The sequence below is a fragment of the Pelodiscus sinensis genome, chromosome 1 (assembly GCF_052426305.1).
Source record: "Pelodiscus sinensis isolate ZL-2025 chromosome 1, ASM5242630v1, whole genome shotgun sequence".
Taxonomy (NCBI): Eukaryota; Metazoa; Chordata; order Testudines; family Trionychidae; genus Pelodiscus; species Pelodiscus sinensis.
The window spans coordinates 158,702,057-158,723,915 of record NC_143052.1 but is presented as its reverse complement, the minus strand read 5'-3'; the positions used below and the strand labels follow the sequence as shown (position 1 = coordinate 158,723,915).

Here is a 21,859-nt window from a genome sequence, read left to right as displayed (position 1 = left end):
ATTTGCCGGATATGGGGAGGTCCCCTGCCACTAGCCTCCCAGGACGCTCCCCCTCCCTGCAGTTGGCTCCATTCCAGTCCCACTGCCACTGGGTTGCAGCCTGTGGGGCTTGGAATTGGGCATTGGCTTGCTGGAACTCCCCAGCCACCGCAGCTCCACTTCTACTTCGTCCGACTGGGGATCCCTGCCTGGGATGAAGCTCTCCTATCCTGCTGCTGCCCCACCTGCTGGGGCTTCCCAGGACCTGGGCTTGCCTGTTGCCCTGCTCTTGCCACACACTAGTACCCCTGCTGCTCTGTCTAGCTGGGGACCCCCCTGGGGACGGGGATCCCCTCCAGGGATGGGGCTTTCCTGTCCCGCTGCTGCCCTGCCCAGCTGAGGCTCCCCAGAGATGGAGCTCCCTAGCTCTGTGGCCCCATTTCTTCCCACCTGACCAGAGCTCCCCATGGATTGGGTTGGAACTCCCAGGCACCGAACCGCAGATGTTGCCCGAGCCAAGAATTCTGGATTTCAGAGTTTCGACCTATAATAATTAAACTTTTTTTTTTGTCTACTCTACAACATGTTAGTTGCTTAGAAAAGTAAAAGAAATACATTATAGATCCAGCCACATCAGCCATTTGATCCCCTGAAATGAAGTTGGTTTTAAACTATTGATTAGGGTTTCTGGCTGTAGTATTGAAATCTGCCCAAGGTACTGTCTCAAAAAGTAGGTCAAGGATGAAAGTCTCGGTTTGTTTATTTTTTCAGTATAGCATGAAAGGATAAATATAAATGCTTGCTTCACATAACTGCTTTGTCTGTGAGTAACCTGTCTATTTCCCATAGCTGCATTGGATTGGGTTGGATCTTCATATACAGAAGTGACATTCAGCACTAAGCTTGTAAATAGAAGTGTATGTAGAGGGGGAAAGTACTATATACATGATACAGGACCTCTGGTTTCCGTGTCCTGAGAGGTGGTACATTGATAGACTGTAGGGCCTGATCTACACTAGGACATTACACTGAATTTAGCAGCATATGGTTGATTTTCTAAGTGATGCGCCCACACTACTAAGGCTGTTATGTTGACCTGAAGGACCGCAGAAGTTGATTTAAGTACTCCTGCTTTTCACGAGGAGTAATGCCGTTCCCGGCCTTGCACGGTCACATTTACAGTAGGGTAGACACAGCATTGCCAGAAAGTTGAGGCTATTGGCCTCCAGGAGACCTCCCGCAGTTCCCTGTCCTGACAGCTCTGTCCAGAAATTTCACATCCACTGCTCTCCCTGGTGAGCACAAAAAGCCCTGGGAAAAGTTGATTGGCTTTTCCTGTGTGGCCAGTATTGTGAGCACATTTAGAGTAAGCTGCACACCTGGAGATGACCTTGAATAATCCACCAACACTGCGACAACTTCAAATACTGACAACTTTCAAGAGTGGGGAGATGAAGCCATCAGCTCCAAACCAGCAAGAGGAATGCTGTTATTTATAGCAAGATCGCTAGCTGTCTGGTGGCTAAAGGCTATTACAGGGTCGCCCGGCAGTGCTGAGTCAAAATCAAGGAGCTGAAGCAGTCCTACTTCAAGGCGAAGGAGGTGAGCGAACAGTCTGGTGCAGCACCTCACATATGCCACTACTAAGAGCAGGTGGACATCAGTTTGGGGAGCAGCCAGCTTCCTCAGTGTGGTCATGGAGTCCAGCCAAGATGCAACTGGCATCAGCATGGAAGACAGCATGGTAGCGGGAGGAGGAGACTAGCCAAGCAGCAAACCCCAAGAGCCAGTAGCTAGTCATGATGCTGGAGCTGGTTTCCTTCTCCCAGGATGTCTCCCAGGTCAGCACTGACCCCATGGAGAGACTTCTGGTGAAATTACAACTTTTTCTAACTACAAGCGGGTTAAGGGAATGGAGTATGATATGTGACACAGCCTGTGCCTACACAGCGTGGGGGGCCTGGAACAGCTTATTAATGTGTCTGCAGGTGGAGCAGGAGTCTTGCCTGCACAGTTCTATTAAGTTCTCATATAGAAACTCTTTAATCCTTCTCACAACATTTTTGGGGAAGCAAGCCTTATGCTGTCCTCTGCAGCAGAACACCTTCCCTCGCCGAGCCACCAGGTCTGGTGTCATTGATCCACAGTCAGTCAGCATCCACTCCTGATCACTCTGTATGATTCAGAGAAGACTGATATCTTGTATGGCAACCTGGAGGAACGGGGAGGGGAACCTATTAGCGCTCTCCATGGGAAGCCATGTGGGCCAGATCTAGTGTGCGCTGGACAAGCAGGAAGCTGCCTTGCCCCATCCCCCTCTCCCACCTGTAAATTCCTGCCCTGGCTGGGGAAGTAGCACTGTATCAGGAAGCCACATGTGCTGGACCCGCCTTGTGCTGGACCCGTAGGGAAAGCACCTTCTGCTGCCATCTCTCCTCTGCCCTGGTGACCCCTTACTATATCTGCCTGCCTCCAGACCGAGTGTGTCCAAATGGGAAGTTGAGAACCTGCTGTAAAGTGCCCGCTTTAAAGCAAACATTTAGCCTTGCACGCAACACATCTCCTTTATCTTTAGGGACATTTAGTGTAGGCTAACAGATTAAGGTTAGGCTTAACACTGTGTATCTCCTGGAAAGTCTGCCCTTGTAACTTTTTAGCTGGGACTGCAGCCAGCTTGGTGCGAACTTCCCTTCCCACAACATCTGCCTACCTGGCTCAGATCCGCAGGCAAAAAGGGGCAAGGAAGATGCGTTCCATGAGTAGATGGGCTATGTGCACTCCCTCATGGAGGAGATGCAGGCACAGTGCCTGGACCAGATCGCAGTGTGCCAGGGGAGAAGAGCCGTCATGGAGTAGCAGGCGAGGCAGCAGGAGACCATATTCGCTTCTCTAACCACTGTAATGGAGTGCTTGGCATCGTGTGTGGAGAGAGCCTCCTCCCAGAACGCCTTCTCTGCCCTGATGACAACCCTGACTCCTCCTCCCTCAGTGCAACTGTTTCCATCCCAGGGACTGCTGGGGCTTCACGACATGGGGGACTCATTAGGAGCTGGACCCTCCAGGCCCTCAGGAGGCAGAAGGCAGTCCCACAGGAATTCCTGAGCTCCACTCCCCCTTTCTGGTTCCCACTTCATTCCTTTTCCTTTTGTTTTCCACAAATAAAAACTCCTGTTCTTTGAACAACGGTCTCTTTATTGGTTGAACTGCAAGGTTGGGGTGGGGTGTGGGATTAAAGGGAGACACAGGGAATTCAGGGGCACCTTGTAGAGAGCCATGTGGAAGAGTCTCAAAAGAGGCCTTCATAAAACTGTCCTTCAAGGCATCTCTGATTTGCATTGTCCTTTACTGTGCTCTTCTTATGGCGTTGGTGTCCAGCTGCTCAAACTCTCGGGCCAAGTGCTGTGCCTCAGCCCTGTCCATGTGTTGCTTCAGACACATGCACTGTCCATACACTGGTGTTTTCCTAGCCAGGAGGTAGAGGAGGGGGAGAAGCGGCAGTATGCAGAGCCATTTGATCTCTCCATGAGCTGGATCTAGTGATGAGGCTCAGGGCTTTCTTCCCTCTCCCTCAGGAAGCTTGCACTGGTGCTCCAACGTCACGGGGAGGCTCAGGGACCAGCAAGCCTGGAGTGCCAGCACAGGCTCCCCGCTGTGGGGGGGAAAGAGGAGGCGGAGCTTGAGTTGCAGCCCACTTGCAAGGCATGGTCCGCGGACTGCAGTTTGAGAACCACTACACTAGGCATACTGCTTAGAGATGTCTTGTCAAAAATGTTGATGACTTATATAAAGAAATCATATGTATGAAAAGCTCTTGACCTAATTTCCTGCAGAGCTAAAGCTTCCTTTGTTCATGTGTTTATATACAATGTAACCAAACATCCATGTGAGCTATTGTTTTGGGTTTTCTGATGCATAGCTGTGAATGAGCATTGAAATGTAAGTCTAGAAGGCAAAATGTTATATTTGGCTTTATGATCACTATAATGGTGGTGGTTTTAAGATAACAATTGAGGGAATTGTTTTGATTTTGTTGCTTGAATTAACTTTAGTTTTCCAAAATTCATTTTCAATAATCACCACATTAATCACATATGTAAACAAAATAGTTTTTAAAAGGCCACTATAAGAATGAATTATTTTTCTCAGTAAAATACCTGTGGACCTGTTTCTGAGTTCCAAGATCTCTTTGCACAGTTCCAGAACCTGGTGAAGGGACCTTAGCATGAAGAAGAATATGACCCTCTATCTAAAGTAATATTTTTGTTTTTGTGCAGGAATCCGATGGCCAGGGCTGTCCTTTCTGCCGATGTGAAATCAAAGGAACTGAACCAATAATTGTAGACCCTTTTGATCCAAGGGATGAAAACTCCAGGTGCTGCAGTATTATAGATAGCTTTAGCATGCCCATGCTAGACTTGGATGATGATGATGACAGAGAAGAATCTTTAATGATGAATCGATTGGCTTCAGTACGAAAGGTAAATGTTTAGCAAAGTAGGTTTGTAAATCCGTTGTAACCAGTGAGTGGTGGTGTTGTGCATAAAAAGTTTTTACAGTTTATTGAATAGATGTCGTGATGGTGAAGCAATATACATTTGATAAAAACTAGCAACAAAAATGAATCAAGGAGTAGAATAGTCTTGTCTATATAATGGGAAATATGGGTCTGATTCTCAGATTTTGTAAATTGGGTAAACTAATTTGAGTCAAGTGGAGCTACATCAATTTGTACTCACTAAGAATCTGGTTCTATATAGTCAGAATTTGATAGAAAGCACATTATCTGAGAATTAAACATACTTTCTAAACAAGTAACAAAAGTGACCTCTCTGTCTAATTTCACCTGATCAGATCTCCCATGTTTTGACTGAACATAAGTAGATTTTAATCCATGATTTATTTAAATTAACAGTGGCTACAAGATGCCTTGAATCCTCTTGCAAAATCAAACATAAAGTTTTGTTGGTAGGCTTTATTTTTTATATCAACTTTTAAATTATTTGTCGCAGTTTTATCTTTCGGTTTGGCATTGGCTTTTTGTTCCCCTTAATCGTTGATCTTAAGTTGGAATCCTCTGTGTTCATTTTTAGGATAGGTGATTGAATATGGTGAATACTACCACTTTTACACATTTGTGTTAATTTATTTTAAATTGGTAGCATTCAGATTTCATCATTATACTGTAGCCCAGGTCAGATACGGTCATGGAAAGGAATGCTTGACTTTTTTTTCCTTGTTAACTTTTACAGTATGGCTTTTTTTGTATTCTTCCATGTACAAAGATCATACATTCAATCAAATACTCACTTTGGAATTAGTTTTTTCCACCTATAACATCTTAATTTATCATTTCTCAATCATTGTATTTGCTTTTATTAAAGAGCACTACTTTCTTTTGTCCTAGAATATCCGTCAGTCAGTGAGGTAAGATGTATTTTGGGTTTTATCTGCCTTTTCTTATACTTCGGGATCTCTTGTGGCAGAAGATAGTTATCTCTTTATGTTGAAAAGTCACCTTGTGCTGGGGGCAGGACCTCTTCACTCCCCCCTCTGCCTTTTTTTATTGCCAACTATATCCTAATCTCTGTGTGTGGCACTAAAGATGTTTTAGGCTTAAGTTGATGGACTTCCATAATGTTACTTTTATGACTAGGTATAATACAATAAGCTTTTATCAAAGATAAGTTGATTAAAAAAAACAATCACAAACCATTAAGTAGCCTAAAGGAGTATATACTGGTGAAGAGCAAAGCATAAATTAGATCAGTACATTTGAAAAGTCCATGTTCAGCATTTCACTCTGTTGCTCTAAAACTATTTTAAAAGCTTTCAGGTTCATCCATACCACTTTATATTCAACAGAGTTTTATACTGCAGAGCCTGCAGCAAAGCCTCCCAGGGAGCTAGTGTATAGGGAGCTAGGGGGCCATGGACAGGGGCTGCTCTAGCAAGCCCGGCAGGGCTGAAGCCACCTCCCTGCCCATGGAAGGCAGGGAGCTATTTTAGCCCCTATTGGTTAACCAGAACCAGTAAACAGGTGAGGCTTGTCTATTAACTGGTTAACCATTCCCTGACTGAAACCAGTTTTACTGTTACTGCCCATCTGCGTGGCTGAACTGTAACCACCTCGTTCATTGTGTCTGCTCCTAGAACTTTAAAATCACTATGATCAGTTTGCTTTTTGCAGTGCATCACAGAAGGCAGTTAATGACTATTCTCACAGCTGTAGAATACTGCTGTATTGGGATACTTACTTTCTGTAAACAACACTGTGGCTGTGTCTAGACTACACCTCTCTGTTGACAGATAGATGTAGATTAGGCGTGTCGAAATTGCTAATGAAGCAGGGATTTAAATATTCCATGCTTCATTAACATAAACATGGCCGCCACTTTTTTCCCAAAACGGAGCTTTTTTGAAAAAAAGGCAGTCTAGATGCGGATCTGTTGAAAATACACCCTTTTTCAACAGATCCTGTATTCCTCAAAAAATGAGGTTTACAGGATCTGTCAAAAAAAGGTTTATTTTCTACAGATCCGCGTCTAGACTGCCGTTTTTTTGGAAAGCTCCGTTTTGAAAAAAAAGCGGCAGCCATGTTTATGCTAATGAAGCACAGGATATTTAAATCCCTGCTTCATTAGCAATTTCGACGTGCTTGATTTGCATCCCTCTGTTGACAGAGGGATGCAGTCTAGCCGTAGCCTGTATGTGGGAGGGGGGTTTCCTATTGTATTATTTCAATTTGTTGGCTTCCCAGCATATGTGATTTTAAAACAAACCAGCTTTCCTGATCCACAGTACTGAAAATTTAGAGCATTTATTGTGAATGTACAGCAGCATAAATCTAGTTCTTATTACTTCCCTCAAACACACTCATTTATTGCAAGGATTTGTAAGGGCTGCCTCACCATCGTTCCCCACCTGTGCACCATTAAATGGAAGCACAAACACATCATCCCTGAAGAGCTAATAAATTGACTGTCCTGAATCACACACTGGCCACCAAAGCCCACCCAGCCAAGAATGCTGAAATTATTTTATTTTTAAATTTTTTCACCATTTTCAAGCCGTGGCCAGATGTGGGCTGTGACAGACATCACAGGAGCCAATTTCCAGAGATGTCCACTCCTCTGAGAAGAGCTGCTCCAGCTCCTACTGGTTAACCAGCCACCCAAGTTAACATTCATCTCTGAGGATAAACATCTAGAGCATTCTGTTCAATCACTATTATCCTGGTGATGAATTCAAGGAGTGAATCTTAGAACAAGACCATCAGGCTAAAGACCTGAACTGCACTTGGAAACATATTAGGAGATAGCATCTGTGATTCATGTTATGTGCTCATAGGAAGGATGGGTGGCCATGTTCATCACTAACTGAAGCTTATGAGTGGTATCCTTTGGGAACTCAGAATAGAGCACATTGCAGTTGTTCAGCTTAGAGCTGTCTTGTTCAACCAGTTCTGAAGCAGTAGCTACTGCTTGCTATAGCGAACTATCCACACTCAACTGGCCAAATAGCCACGTTGTTCAAGCCAACTAGCATACTCAACCGGCCAAATGGCCCCATGTGGCTAGCGTGTTGGATACCATGGGCCTAGAGGTGAGAGAGACCAGTCTACTGTGATATGGTATATAGTCTCTGGCAAACCCTTGGAAGTGTATTGGAGGAATCTGCAGAATTGCACTAAGACACCCATGCCTCCCTGCAAGCTGCGCCAGATAGGGGTCCCAACCCCCAGCCCCTCCCACCTAGACCCTGCGCCCAACCCCACTCTTGCACCCCCTCCCTTCCAGAACCCGTATCCCCACCCTGCACCTCTCCCTTCCAGAATCCCCGCCCTACTCCTGCACCCTCCTTCCTGCCCAGACCCTGGATTCCCATCCCGCTCCTGCATCTTCCGCCCAAATTCTCCATCTCCAGCCCACTCCTCCACTCTCTCTCCCACCCAAACCCAGCACCTCCAACCTGCTTGCTGGCAGCACTCTCACACACACTCGACCTCTAATTTTTAACCTTACCCCATAGCCCAGGAAGGCCCCACAAAATTTACTAGCCCAGGGTTAGAACTATGGGTCAGTGGCTCCCAATCCAAAAAAGGTTCCTGACCTAAAAGGGATGAGTGGAATAAATGGTTCACTTTTTCGTGGATCCAATCGTCTTAGCTAGGTACAGTAGAGCTCCTATTTTTTCGTATGATTGGGTATCGAAGAATTCATAATTTGAAAAGGTTTATAAAATTGAACAATACAAAATTATAGCAGCTGCAGCACATAAGTCACATGTCTATATCACTTTCTTTGTTCTTTGAACCACTGCAAAGTAATTTCCAGTGCACTGACGGCATTGCAATGTGAAGGGGTGTTGACTTGTTCATCAGAATGAGTTTCATCATGTCATTGTTACTTTTTTTCCTTCAGAGAAATACATGATTCGTATAACTGATCGTCTGTTAATAGGGATTCAAAAAATTGAGGATCTACTGTAAGGCAAAGGAATTGGTTGTACCAAAGTCTGCTGAAAGAGCCAATAAAATGAATGTGTTCAGCTAACCTGTCTCACTCACCAGGAAGCTTAATTTATTAATTTTTCCAAACTACGTTGGTATCTTTAGATCATATTGCTAAGAAATGTTGTTGAGTGATAATGCTATGTCCATTGTGACTCTAGACTGAGGAGCTCTGTCCCCAGGAAATCAGATCAACTAAAATCAGTCACTGCTTGCAATATTACTTTTTCTCACCAGAGTTTTTATTTTAATTTTGCTTTGTCTCACCTCTTTTTCTGCATAATCTTCAGCTGCTACCAGGATATATTTCTTTTTAAATGCATACGCTACAGGTTTGGGTAAACAGTATTTCTCTTTATTAAATTTAGAATAAATAATTCCTGTATAGAAGATACTTGAATCTCCAGGAGGAGCTTTGAAGTTGGGAATAATCTTTAGTATGCCACTGACACGAAGGACGAAATAAAAATGAGTTATCTGACATGTTATCTTTACCAGATCTGGCTTGATGATGTGCAGTCTGGTTTAAAATAAAGCCACACCGAAAAAAGTTCAAATAAAGTTTATGATTGAGAACAAATAATTTAGATTTATGGGTGGTAAGATAATTGTATCAGCTAAATAAAAACATTATTGTTACAGAAAACCAGAGAAGGAAATCACTGACAGTATAGAATCCCATACAGATTTTGGTAGTTCTAAGTTAATTAATAAGCTATGGCCATGATTTCTGCTCCCAAACCATGTGAATAGTTACTTTGATTGGGGATAGCTGCAGTTTTCTAGAATTAATTTAATAGTTGTCTCAATGCTCCAAAAACTGGCTTTGATTCTCACTGTTGTCCTCAAAGTACTTACGAGAAGTCAGCAGCACTGAAAGCTGCTATTTGTCATGAGAACAGGCTCTGTACAGAGGATGAGTAAGTGTATATTTAATGAATCATACATGACTTAAAAATCTTGGCTCTCAAAAAATTGGAGGGATTTTTTGCTTCCCCTTGAATTGATGGCAAACCTATTGTTTGTGGCTGTGCATTATTATTTCAATCTTGACTGCAGTGACATTTATGTTCTGAAATGCTGTAATGCTACAGTTTCAACTATATCGCAATGCGTAAGAGAAAACAATTAACAAAAATGGACTCCCAACATTTATCTTAGCTAACTTCCCGCCTCCTCACAGGTCAGTGTCTTCATGACTCACTTATTTTATTGTAGTTTTGATCCAAAGGTTACACTAAATAACCAGAAAATCTTTGACTTCATCCTTTGCAGTGTCTGAGAGCAACTGGGGTGTTGTTTCAGGTCTCATTGTGCTCTCCAGCGTGGGACTGCCTTTGCTACCACTTTTAAGGGTTCACACAAACTCAGTTTATCCCTCTGTAAAGCCCCCCCACTTGTGCTTTTAATTAACCTTCTTCCGTTCTTTCCCCTTCATTTTTTTGTTGTGATGTCTTAGTTATTATTTGTTTCCTGTCTTCTGTTCTGTTTGTGTCTAATTTTGGCTTCAGTCCTTCTACCACTTAGATGCATAGGCCCAGATTTTAAAAGATAGCTCAGTATGGATGTGCTTAGCCTCTCAAAGCCTAGTTTAGAAACCCAGATCTCATTTTCAAAAGGAACTGTCAATTGACTTTAAACTGAGGTGCTTAAATGCCTTTTGAAAATGAGGTTTGGGCATTTTGGGCATTCTGACATGGAGCACTACAATGCCCGAATGCCTTTAAAAATCCGAGCCCTACATGTTAACTTGAGTTTGTAATAATTCCATTGACTTTCACAGTTCTATTCATGCAAAGGTAAGCCTATGTTTGCAGGATCGTGATCTTAAACTATAAATACTTAAGGACGGGGACCTCTCCTTGTTTCCTAACCCTCCAAAGCCCCATGGAAACTTAGAAAGTTACTCATCCTTTAAGTTTTATATAGCATTAAATTGCCCCTTCCCTTCCTCATTCCATTCTGACATCTGACCTAGAAAACCAGCCCATAGGATTGAAATATAGTCTCTTCAAATGGGGTAATAAAATAAAATTCAATAGGGACATTTCAGATATGCAGACTCTCTCTGCTTTGTGATGTAGCATAAAACAAATTTGTGCCACTTGTTTTTCATTTACTGCAGGCTGGCTAACCTGGACATTAATTGCACAACTTTAAACAATTTTATAAGGGTTTATTTAAAAAAAATAAATGAATGAAAGGGTCTGGCAGGCTGGAGGAGACAGCTGGCTTTCATTTTGTGCCAGTTTTGTTTTGCTCACATGAGTCCTCAGAGCAGATAGAACAATCTGATCCAGCTGCCCTCTTTATAGTTAAATTGCAGTAAATTCAAGGGGGGGGGGCGAGGTTTTGATTTTTATTGTTTCTCATTTAATAGCATTTTGATTCACATTGTGACAAGTAGGTTTTGAAGCTCACAAGCTAATTAAAATTAATGGTGATGTTAACTACTTTAGTGGTGCTATTCTGAAGCTTATAGATTTGGAAAGAGGGAAGTGCTCAGTTACAAAATACAGGTGATCTTTAAGCAGAAATGCTAGATTTAAGAGACCTTAAACTCTGGATTAGAAGTAATTGAATATACTGCATATTTGTGAGAGCTTGTCTTCTGTGATTGTCTGTCTGTTCAAAAACTCCTCCTTAACAGTAAGAGCTAGAACCACCAACTTTGATATGCAGCTTTCTCTTATCATAACTTAAAGCAAGGTAAGAGTTTGGCTGTGCCTGGAATGGGATCGCTTCACATAAAACCACACAGAAAAGAGACAGAATCACCAAGTTTGCTGGTGCCGCCCGAGCCGTGAGTCTCCCACCCCTTAGGGAAGGGGGATAGAGAGTTGAAGCTTTTTACCTACATTCATACAGGGACATTGCTGGCTGTGTCCAGGAAGGGCAAGAGCAAGCAGCCCTGGTATAAATCTCAGGGGAGGACCTTTCGGTCCGTTCCCTATCCTAAGCCCCACCTCACCCCCCACAACCTGAGTCCCTCACCACCCCCTTCCCTAATTACCCGAGTAAGACCGGGTAAATGTCTTGTTTATAATATTAACTAGTTCATTCTAAATAATGCATTTTGTTGGACTGACTGGGCAAGATCAAATAGTCAACCCTGTTCACACAGAAGAATGTGTACTTAGCCGTGGTGGTGTTGTGTAGTTTTGAGTCCCCATAGAACCTTGAAATAGTTCCAGATGATATTAATGCAACTAGGACATAATCATCCTTATGAAAACAGCATGAGCTACTATAAATAATCCAAGTTTCCAGTTAGGCTAATGAAGATTCAAGGAAATTTACTCATTTAGTAATCCCAAATAGTCCAGTGCCAGTGAAAATCTACTCAGAACTTCTGAGACATTTCTTGAAGCAATCCTTAAAATATTTGTGTCTCTCCTTACAGTACATTGTGATCCTCACAATTTTTTTTTTAATCAGTCATGTTTTCAGGCTTTAGAAAGTATGTCATTCTTGGATTTGAAAAGAAGACTCTTGGATTCAGAAATGGCTTCTTTAGCACTTGGATCAGAAAGAGATCTTCCAGAAATTGCAGTAGTCAGTAACAGAAGCATTCTTATTCTCTCCTTAATTTTGAATCCACTAAGAGAACAGACATCACAATTTGCTGGCATTTAAACGTATCTAACTGAGCAGCACAATTTTGGTTCGCTGCAAGCCTGAAAGATTGTTCTGCAGTACTATTGCAAATTAAGTCATAGCTGCTTTTCTTCTGCAGCATTTGTGCCTTCTTGATGTAGCTCGTATTATTACAATACAATAGTTATTGCACAGCTCTATGTTGTCACGGGCCCTCGGAGAGGTAAGGCTTTCAGCATTTTGTCACTGCCAGCTTTATTTGTCCTTTTCTATCTATTTATCACTTGTTATTTAAATACAGTTTTCTATGTAGTTTCATCACTTGGGGTGTGTCTAGACTACATGCCTCCTTCGACGGAGGCATGTAGATTAGCCAGATCGGAAGAGGGAAATGAAGCCGCGATTAAAATAATCGCGGCTTCATTTAAATTTAAATGGCTGCCCCGATCTGCCGATCAGCTGTTTGTCGGCAGATCGGGGCAGTCTGGACGCGATGCGCCGACAAAGAAGCCTTTCTTCATCGGCACAGGTAAGCCTCGTGAAACCAGGTTTACCTGTGCCGATGAAGAAAGGCTTCTTTGTCGGCGCATCGCGTCCAGACTGCCCCGATCTGCCGACAAACAGCTGATCGGCAGATCGGGGCAGCCATTTAAATTTAAATGAAGCCGTGATTATTTTAATCGCGGCTTCATTTCCCTCTTCCGATCTGGCTAATCTACATGCCTCCGTCGAAGGAGGCATGTAGTCTAGACACACCCTTGGCGTCAGCCCCGCTGCAGGGCTCCCAGCCCCTATCTCTCCACCGGGACGCTCTGGTCCTGGAACATCCATGGTCATACCAGACCAAAGCCCCAGTTTAGAGAAGTTCAACTCCTAGTAAAATTGTCTTAAACAATTCCCAGTTGTCATTAATCTTATAATTAAAGTCGTCCTCCCAGCTGATTTGGCTCAAAATTGTTTTCTGATTTCCGAAATTTGCCATTTTAAATCACCAATGTATGTTCAATGGCAGAAAAACCCTGCATTAAAGCAGAGCTAAGGCTACATGGGGCTGTGTCATCCCATTGCAGAATGTTAAGTTGATCAAAACTCAGACTTTTGAAAACAAGGAAATGTGCAATAAGGTTACCCGGGCAATGTTTACGTTGCCCTCTTTCAGCAGTGCCCTGTTACACACGCATACCTGTTCTCTGCCAGCCCCACAGTTGCTGAAATGTACAAGCTCTTCATCTCCTTTCTCAGCCTGTTCATTGTCATGACAAAGTGGGCTCAGACTGTCTTCTAAATGGGTCTCCAAAAGATAGCAAATAGTTTGAGGGAAATATTTGCCAACATGCCAGGTGTAGAATTAGGTGAATCTACATTAAACAGTGGAGACCGTATTTTGGGCCTTCTTTATAAAGATGTATTAGTGATAGGATGATGTGTGGATTATTTTCAAATGTGCAACAGAGGAGCTGTCATCATTATATGAGCTCTATGTCTTGTACCCTGTCATCTGGGTGAGCGACAGGAAGAGGTGCACATGTATCTTCATGATCCAGTGCACATCACTTCTGTGTAAAATTGTGCGGGTTATGTCAGTATCCAGGCTTAGGGCTTTTATTACTAAGGACGTTTGTCAACTGGGAAGTGGAATATCAGAGGATTCTAATGCTTTAGGGATAGTTAAGTGAAAATATACGTTGAGTAAGTGTAAGGGAGTTTGAAAAAGGTGATGAAAAGTTTCTGAACATGGTATACACATAGTATGCTTTCTTGAGTACATTCCAGCATCTGGAACTCCCTGAAACGTCAAGTGCAAAGAACCAGTGTGGATGCATCAGATACACATATGGAGGTGCTGTCTGAAGAGGACAGAGGGAAAAATGGCTTGGGCAAATTTTTTGTTTTCCTTTTTGTGAATGGTTAGTAGAAGACAGTGAAGAGTATATACAGCAACTGTGCAGTTGGCAGAACAAAGGTAAATGTGTTAATGGGGCATATTGGAGCATTGCTGAAAGAGGGGCAATGTTAAGGTTGCATGCGCACTTTAACTAGGTACTTCCTGGCTTTCAGAAGCTGTGACCTGTGATTCAAGTGTATCAATCCCGTTATTCAGTCCAAAACTCCTTTTCTCTTATGTTAGGGCTTGTCATTAGCTCATATTTTTGACTGACATGAAATTTGTAAACTTTTTAATGGCATTTTTTCAGGGCTTATATCTCTAGAACCCTTTGATCAAATCACTCCATGTTTTGGATGCTATTCTGCACCCAACTGAGGCACGCCAGATTTCAAAGAAACCCCATTTTAGAGGACTTGGAAAGTTGACTTTTAAACAGCTTGTGATACAAGCTTAACTGTAGTGGCACTGTTGGATCATTGTATTAGAGAAGGGGTAGGAATGGTGTTTCTAGCCTCTGTTTGATAAGGGCTGGAAATGGACAACAGGAGAAGGATCCCTCTATTACCTGTTCTGTTCACTCCCTCTGGGGAATCTAGCATTGGCCACTGTCGGAAGACAGGAGACGGGGCTAGATGGACCCTTGGTCTGACCCAGTGTGGCTGTTCTTATGTACTGATCTGGATTTTATTCTGTTTGATAACATTTATAATGTGCAAGTCACAATCACTTGTATTTAAGCTACCATTAATTTTTAATTCTCTGATCAGTTCTTTATCTGTCAGGGCAAGGTCTAATTTCGAATTCACCTATGTTGGATGCAACTGTTGAGCAGTCATGAATTTGTCATTTATAATACTTGAAAATTCTGAGGACATTCTGGTATTTGCAGATCTCCAGCTTCTATCACTCGAAGTGAAGGTCCCCCAGGATATCCTCCCCCGCCCAAACCTTACACTTTATATACAGGGCCATAAGGATTCAATCATCCTTTTAACTGTCCTGATATGATGGTCTGTAGTGGACACCAATTAATAGCCCACCTTATGCTTTATCTGTTAGGACATTCATCCATAAGCATTCAAGATAATTTTCTTCCAAGTTATTGGTGACTGGAAACAGGCATGTCATTCTTGACCTACAGTGCCTCTCTCCTTCCCCTTTTGCATACTCAGTCCTTCCTAAATAGGTTATAGCCATTGATTTGAACATTCCACTCATGCTAATAACACCAGGTTTTAATAACACCAGTTAAATCAAATCTATGCTCGTAAATGGGCAGCGAGGAATTTATTCTCATTATGTCCTTTGGTTCCTTGATTAATTTGGTTCTCAACATCTCAAGTTTTGTGCTGAGTGCTCATATCTTCCCTCTTTTTACCCTCCCCTTTTATGATTAGTTTAACACTCTCCTTTCCACTCTAGCCAGCCTCTGTTCCAGGAGATTGGTTCAACTTTTGCTGATGTTCAGGATATCCAAATTAGATAGCCCCTTTCCTCATAAGAAGTTGGACTGGTGTTCCACACAATCAAAAGTCTCTCTAATTCTGCCAGTGGTTTGCTTCCAGAATTTTCAGCCTTCTGTCTTCTTTTGCTCATGGGACAGAGAGGATTTGAGACGATTGTTTGGAAACATGCTAAAGCAAAATGTCCAAGTTCTCTGAGAGCTCTCATCTAAGAGCTATCCATGCTGCCATGTCATTAGTGCTAATATGAACCATTCCCAGTGAATTCTGGACCATCACCTTTAGAATACTATCCAATCTTTGGGTACGTCTAGACTACATGCCTCTGGCGACAGAGGCATGTAGATTGGACTACCCGGCATAGGAAAATGAAGTGGCGATTTAAATAATTGCCGCTTCATTTAAATTTAAATGGCTGCCGCGCTGCGCCGATCAGCTGTTTGTTGGCTCAATGCAGTAGTCTGGACGCTCTGCGGTCGACATCAAAGGCATTTGTCGACCTCCCAGGGATGCCTCATCCCAGGATGATGCCTTTGATGTCGAACGCAGAGCGTCTAGACTACCGCGCTGAGCCGACAAACAGCTGATTGGCTCAGCGCGGCAGCCATTTAAATTTAAATAAAGCGGCGATTATTTAAATCGCCGCTTCATTTTCCTATGCCGGGTAGTCTAATCTACGTGCCTCTTTCGCCAGAGGCATGTAGTCTAGATGTACCCTTTGAGAGACATTTCACGTCTTGGCTCCAAAAAGGCAGTACGCTGTCGTATTATCCACCTATCTGTTATATAATGCTCTTTCAGTTCTTCTGACTATTGAATCCTTAGCAAGGATGGTCTCTTTCCTGCATGTCTGGATAATTTTTTGTGGGTAAATTTGCTTTTCTTATCAGTTGGGCTGAGCTGATAAGAGGTGTGTCCTGTACGTATCAATATTTCCTTCCAACAGCTGAACCTTGAGAAGTATTTTCCAGTATCCATCTAGCTGTATGGAATTTCTCCTGCTTTTCTTTTCTTTAGTATCTGCAGCCAGTTGCGGGTTACTGTCCAATCTTCTCTGTCTCCAACCATGTAGAATACCAGTACGATTTAGACTGCCAGGCCTCCTCTCTGATATCCTCTCACTCTTCAATGGCTAGCTTCTTTCTTCCTTGAACCTGATGTTCTGATGTTTCCTAAACCTGGCTGTCATGGAACTCCTTAGTCTATTTGGCCTCTCCAATCCAAGAAACTATTCCTCTAGCATAGTCATCACCTTGCACTTCATGCATAGGAAGTTTCTTCTGGTTTCAGGTAGGAGAGAAAACATGATGCTTTCATTGAAGATCACCACCTCTGTTCCATCTCCATTGATCTTGAAATCACATGTAGAGCTAAAACTGGGAGGAAGGTCTCTTACACTCCCTCTCTCAACTCCCTCCGGAAGTTTCCTGCTAGCTCAGGGCTGGGCAAGAGGTGGCTTCTGGCTAGATCCTTCCTGCCAAGCTTCCGGATCTAGCTTGTGGCTGCCTCACCAGTACTCTTACTATAGAGCAGCTGCACCCACTTTAAACAGCAGGCTGCTAATTGCTCTGAAAACAGGACAGGCAGGAGAAAGCTTTGTGCAGTGTCCCCACCCCCTAGCAAAATCCCCCAAATCCCATTGGCTAGTTTCCAGCCAATAGGAGATGAGAAATTTTGCTGAAGGCAGGGGCAGCAAATGAAGCCTCCTTTCCCTCCCTTTCCCCCCCCCCCCCCCATAACCTCCTGGAACCTGCGTCCCAAGCCCCTGACCTAGATCATAACCCTCTTCACCCACACTCCCTTCCAAACCCCATCCACCATCCCAGACCCCACACCCTCTCCACAGAAGTACGGCCCTTGGCCATTTACCAAAATCTTGGAGTGCCCTGGCCCCCCATTAAAAATTATTTCCGGCCCCTGTGCTAGCTGTCTCTGGTCACTGCTCTTATTTGCCTAGCAAATGACTTTATATACCAAATCTCCCTGTTAGCATAGCTCAGCTCAGCGCCTCCCCTCACCATCAGGGAGTGATTATCTACTCAGAAACTTCAAACGGCCAGGCAGATCAAAGACTGAAGGGTCAGAACAAACTTCTGTATTACTACAACACTTGTGAGTTACCAGCCATGGCAGATGGAGCAGAAATAGTCACATAACTATCAGATATTCAGTTTAAAGCTTATCACATGGTGAAATGAAATTAAATAACCTAACAGATGGGGAAACATCTTGAATTGTGAAGATAATAAAGTGTTGGGCTGATGAATCAAGAAAGAAATTGTGGTGTGTTCACAATAGAGTGCTCAAAAAAATCCTACACATCGAAGCATTAGAAAAAGATTTGGATAATATAAAAGATTTTTAAGGTGGAGTACAAACCCCAGATAATGTTGGTATTATAAATAATTCATTGCACCTAAGTTTTCTGCAGTTATCTGTCTAAGTGTTTCCTCATCACCCTGTATCAGAGTTCTTTTCACACACAAAAAATTAAAACGTTTATTCAGCTAAATTAATTTAATAGCCTACTGAAAGTACAACTCTGAAAACTGACTCCAGTTCTGGCCTCTGTGTTTGACTGATTTCAATTTCAGATTTGTTCAGTTAGGTGTTCTTCCTCTCTCTCTTCCTCCTTCCCCCCACTCCGAAGCACAAACTGAAATCTGAGAATCAAGCTGGGTTCTTCCTGTGTTATGTATCATCACCCCCAATAAAGGTTCTACAGACAAAATTAGACCCTCATTGATATTTGTTGCCCCTATTATCTTCAAATTAGGTTTCCACAGTTATAATTGTTTAGAAGTTAAACATAAGTGTTTAGTATGGTGTGCCGGAAACCAGAATAACCTGTTAGCTGGTTAGGCAAGGCAAACAGAAATACTCTTCTGTGTGCAAATCATTCTTTCTTAACCACAACCCCCATCTGTTAATACAATACGGGATAGCAGTCTTCCTCAGTGGTAGCAAAGACATGAGTGCTAGCATTAACTTGCTACTGGCATATTAATTGTAGTGCTGGGGCCACAGCTCAGAGTAGATTTACATGAGGTAGTGACTAAAACGTCATCAGCCTCCAGTGACTTTTTTGCAATGATGCTCCTTGGTAGACCTGCACTAATGAAAGATACAGAGGTGAAAAAAGTGCAGTGCAAATGAGATCACAAGGGTTACGTCTACACTGCACGATTATTTCAGAATAAGCTATTCTGAAAGAAATGTTCCAAAATAACTTATTTCAAAATAGCATGTCTACACTACGGGGAAGCCTGAAAATTAGTTCGAGGAAATTAGTTCGAGGACACACTACCTTGATTTAGAGCCCCAGGAAGCACTGGGGAGTAATTACTTTGAATGGCCTGGGAGAGGAGCTATTTCTAAATAGCAGCTGTGGAGCATCCAGGCTACTGCTATTCCGAAATAGCTATTTCAGAAGAGGTGTTATTCCTTGTGCATTGAGGTTTACAATGCCAAAATAAGCCACCTGTTATTTCAAAATTATTTTGAAATAATGGGCTTCCTGTCTAGATGCTCACATAATTATTTCGGAATACTCTCCATTATTCTGAAATAATGCTGCAGTATAGATGTACCCAAGGAGCATATTGAAGAAGAGAGAGCCATTTTACATAGTCCCTTCTCAGCGTAGGACCATATAGGAGAAATCCATAACAAACAGTGCTGAGTTTTCTTGGAGATGCTTTCTGAAGATCATTGTTCTGTCTAGTATGGCTTCAAGGTGCATAGGTGTCAGATTTGGGGGTGCAATCCAGACCAGTAGGGATTGCTATCACCTACACCTTGAATACCTCACAATGCTTTGCTGTTATAGCTCCCAGTCTAGGCCTCTCATATTAACCATGCAGGACACTCACTAAGTGTCTGTGTGTCGTTATAGCTTTGATCTAGCCACAACAGCCTGTCAGCAACCCACCAGTGACACTGTAGAAGCCTGGATTACTACTTTCAGGATAAACCCCAAACATGCCCAGTCCCAGATTTTCCCCAAAAACATGTGTTCTGTCTTATCCAAACCTCTCCTGGGGTGGTGGTGTTGGTAATTCCTTTCCCCTGTTCAGGGATCAATGTACAACAGTTGATTAACTGGAATTACAAAACAATTGTAACACACCACTGGCTTAATTTTGATTTATACAAAGTTGACTTAACTACAAAGTAAGATCTTCAGTAAATACAAGGTTTTAAACTCAGTAATGGTTATACAAGAGAAATACAAATAAAAGTCTTCCTAGTAGCTGTAACTTAACATTCTAGACCTAGATCAGTGTAAAATATCCTTATACTACATCTTCTCAGCAACAGGACTAACCACATTCTCAGGTCGGAACCAGTGTTCCCCCTAATCATTTCCATCCATATGTGGAATAGATTTTTTGTGTGCACCCAGGCATGTGCTGGCAGAAACAACAACCTAGCTGTGAGGGCTTTGTTAATCAGCTGGGTGGCATTTGAATCTCTCCTGAGCATCCGCACAAGCACACAGATTACAGAGAACGCTGGTCAGAACCCCTCCCAAATTCCAAAGGCTGGTTCTTTTGTCACCTTACGTGAAGGGGGGTATGGAGCCTGGGGTGCTTTTGACTTTCACTTTTAAAGTATAGTCACCATTTGATTCATTTTCCTGAGGGTTACCGTGAGATAAAATTCCTTTCTGTTGTGAGGACAGGAGTCTAGTGGTGAAAGAGGTTCCAAGTTTGCTCCAGTGCAGATTGATCTGTTTCTGCCTCCGATCAGATACGGCCACTTATCAGGCAATTGCTGTTCAACTTTGACACCTTTCTTGAAGCATTAACTTGGTTTTTTTGCTTTTGAAGACTGAGTTTGCACATGCCTCCGACTTGCCTGGCGAACACACTTCTGAACATAAGCCAAAATCATGACTGAACTTTATATATAATGTTGATACATACATTTCACCACAATATTATTGATCAGTAATTCATCAGTTTTAAAATGTCTGACAAAGCATATTTTTGTACAAAGAATATTACAAGTAAGGTGTGCATTCGAGCATAATAGGTGTGTTATATAAATTCAATGGAGTGTCCAGACTAGTTGGCTAAGCCAATCTCATAGGGAAATCAAGATTCTTAACATGATGGTGTATCCTATCATAAATGTCTGAAATTAAAGACTTTTGAAAAATATAACTATTCCAGGTTTTTTTCTCATTCAGCACTATTTTCCTATATTCATTAGTTGGCTTTATCTTCTAGCCAAGTATGTTTTCCTCTCTATCTCAAACACCTTCTATTATGCATATTTTATATTGCTTTAGATTTCATCATTTTTGCTAGCAGATTTCTACAGTGGTACAGTGTAGTCCAAGAGGCAGCATGTTATGTAGCACTATGTAATATAAAGACTTATTAAAGCACTTATTAAAGTGTGTACTTAAGTGATCTTAAACACATGCTCATGTGTTTCCCTGATAGGTTCTTGAGACTTTGTCTACACTAAAAAGTTACAGTAACTTAGTTACGTTGCCCGGGGTATGAAAAATCCACATGCCTGGAGTAGTGTATGTCAGGCAACCTAACCCTGCTCTAGGTCAGTGGAAGAATTCTTCGGTTGACCTATCTACCATGGTGGGAGGTGGATTAACAGTGGCACTGCTGAGCGTTTCAAGTGTAGACGAGCCCTGAGTTCATGATGGAAGATAGGTTATCTAGCCTTTGTCAGTATCTCACCTTATACAGCTGGCAGAAATGAAATACCAATAGATAGATCTTCAGAGCAGGTTTAATGAAAACAAAACACAATAAAACAACTTTGAAGCTAATGTATCTCTCCTGCCTATTAGTATTTCATTTCTGCCAGCAGATTAAGCTGGAAAGTGTCTGTATGTATTTGTTTCAGGGGGAGAGGGGGAGGAAGTGTTCACTTACATGTCTATAACTTGTTTGAGCTTTTGGTACTTTGTGGTCTGAGTTCCAGAGTGCATTAGCACTCCAGGCGTCTATTTCCCAAGTATTCTGTCTCTTGCTTCCAAAATGCACCATTACAAACTTTACACACATCTATATTTTGAATAAAGATGATGTATAAATGTAACTATAATGTTTGTTTTATAAGCGAGTCAGATGATTTTAATGAACAGGTTGCAAACCTGAATATATGAATGGTACAGAAAGGGATTAATATGAGGATTGAAATCCCTTGAATTGGATTATCTGTATATTACAGGGTATATTTGTTTTCTTTTTCTCTATATTTAGAATAGTCTTTAAAAAAACTACTTAATTTTCAGTGTCAGTGTATATTTTGTGAGGCAAAGACTGAGGAAAGAAATCAGCTTAAACTTTGGCATTTGTGGACATTATCAAATTTATACTACATGTAATATTGATTTGCATAAATTGAATTTAGTCAACGGAAACTTATAAACCAAATTGAATCAGAAAT

General features: G+C 42.2%; 1 protein-coding gene across 5 annotated transcripts in view; it reads left to right on the top strand.

Moving 5' to 3' along the window:
* The window catches only part of CBLB (Cbl proto-oncogene B), a 201,963-nt gene that overhangs the window by 136,064 nt on the left and 44,040 nt on the right, over positions 1 to 21,859 (top strand). For all 5 annotated transcript variants that reach the window (XM_014570330.4, XM_006116796.5, XM_014570329.4 and 2 more), the window contains exon 10: positions 4,254 to 4,457. In XM_014570330.4, coding sequence (XP_014425816.3) covers positions 4,254 to 4,457 — 204 coding nt within the window. The remainder of the gene's footprint in view (positions 1 to 4,253; positions 4,458 to 21,859) is intronic.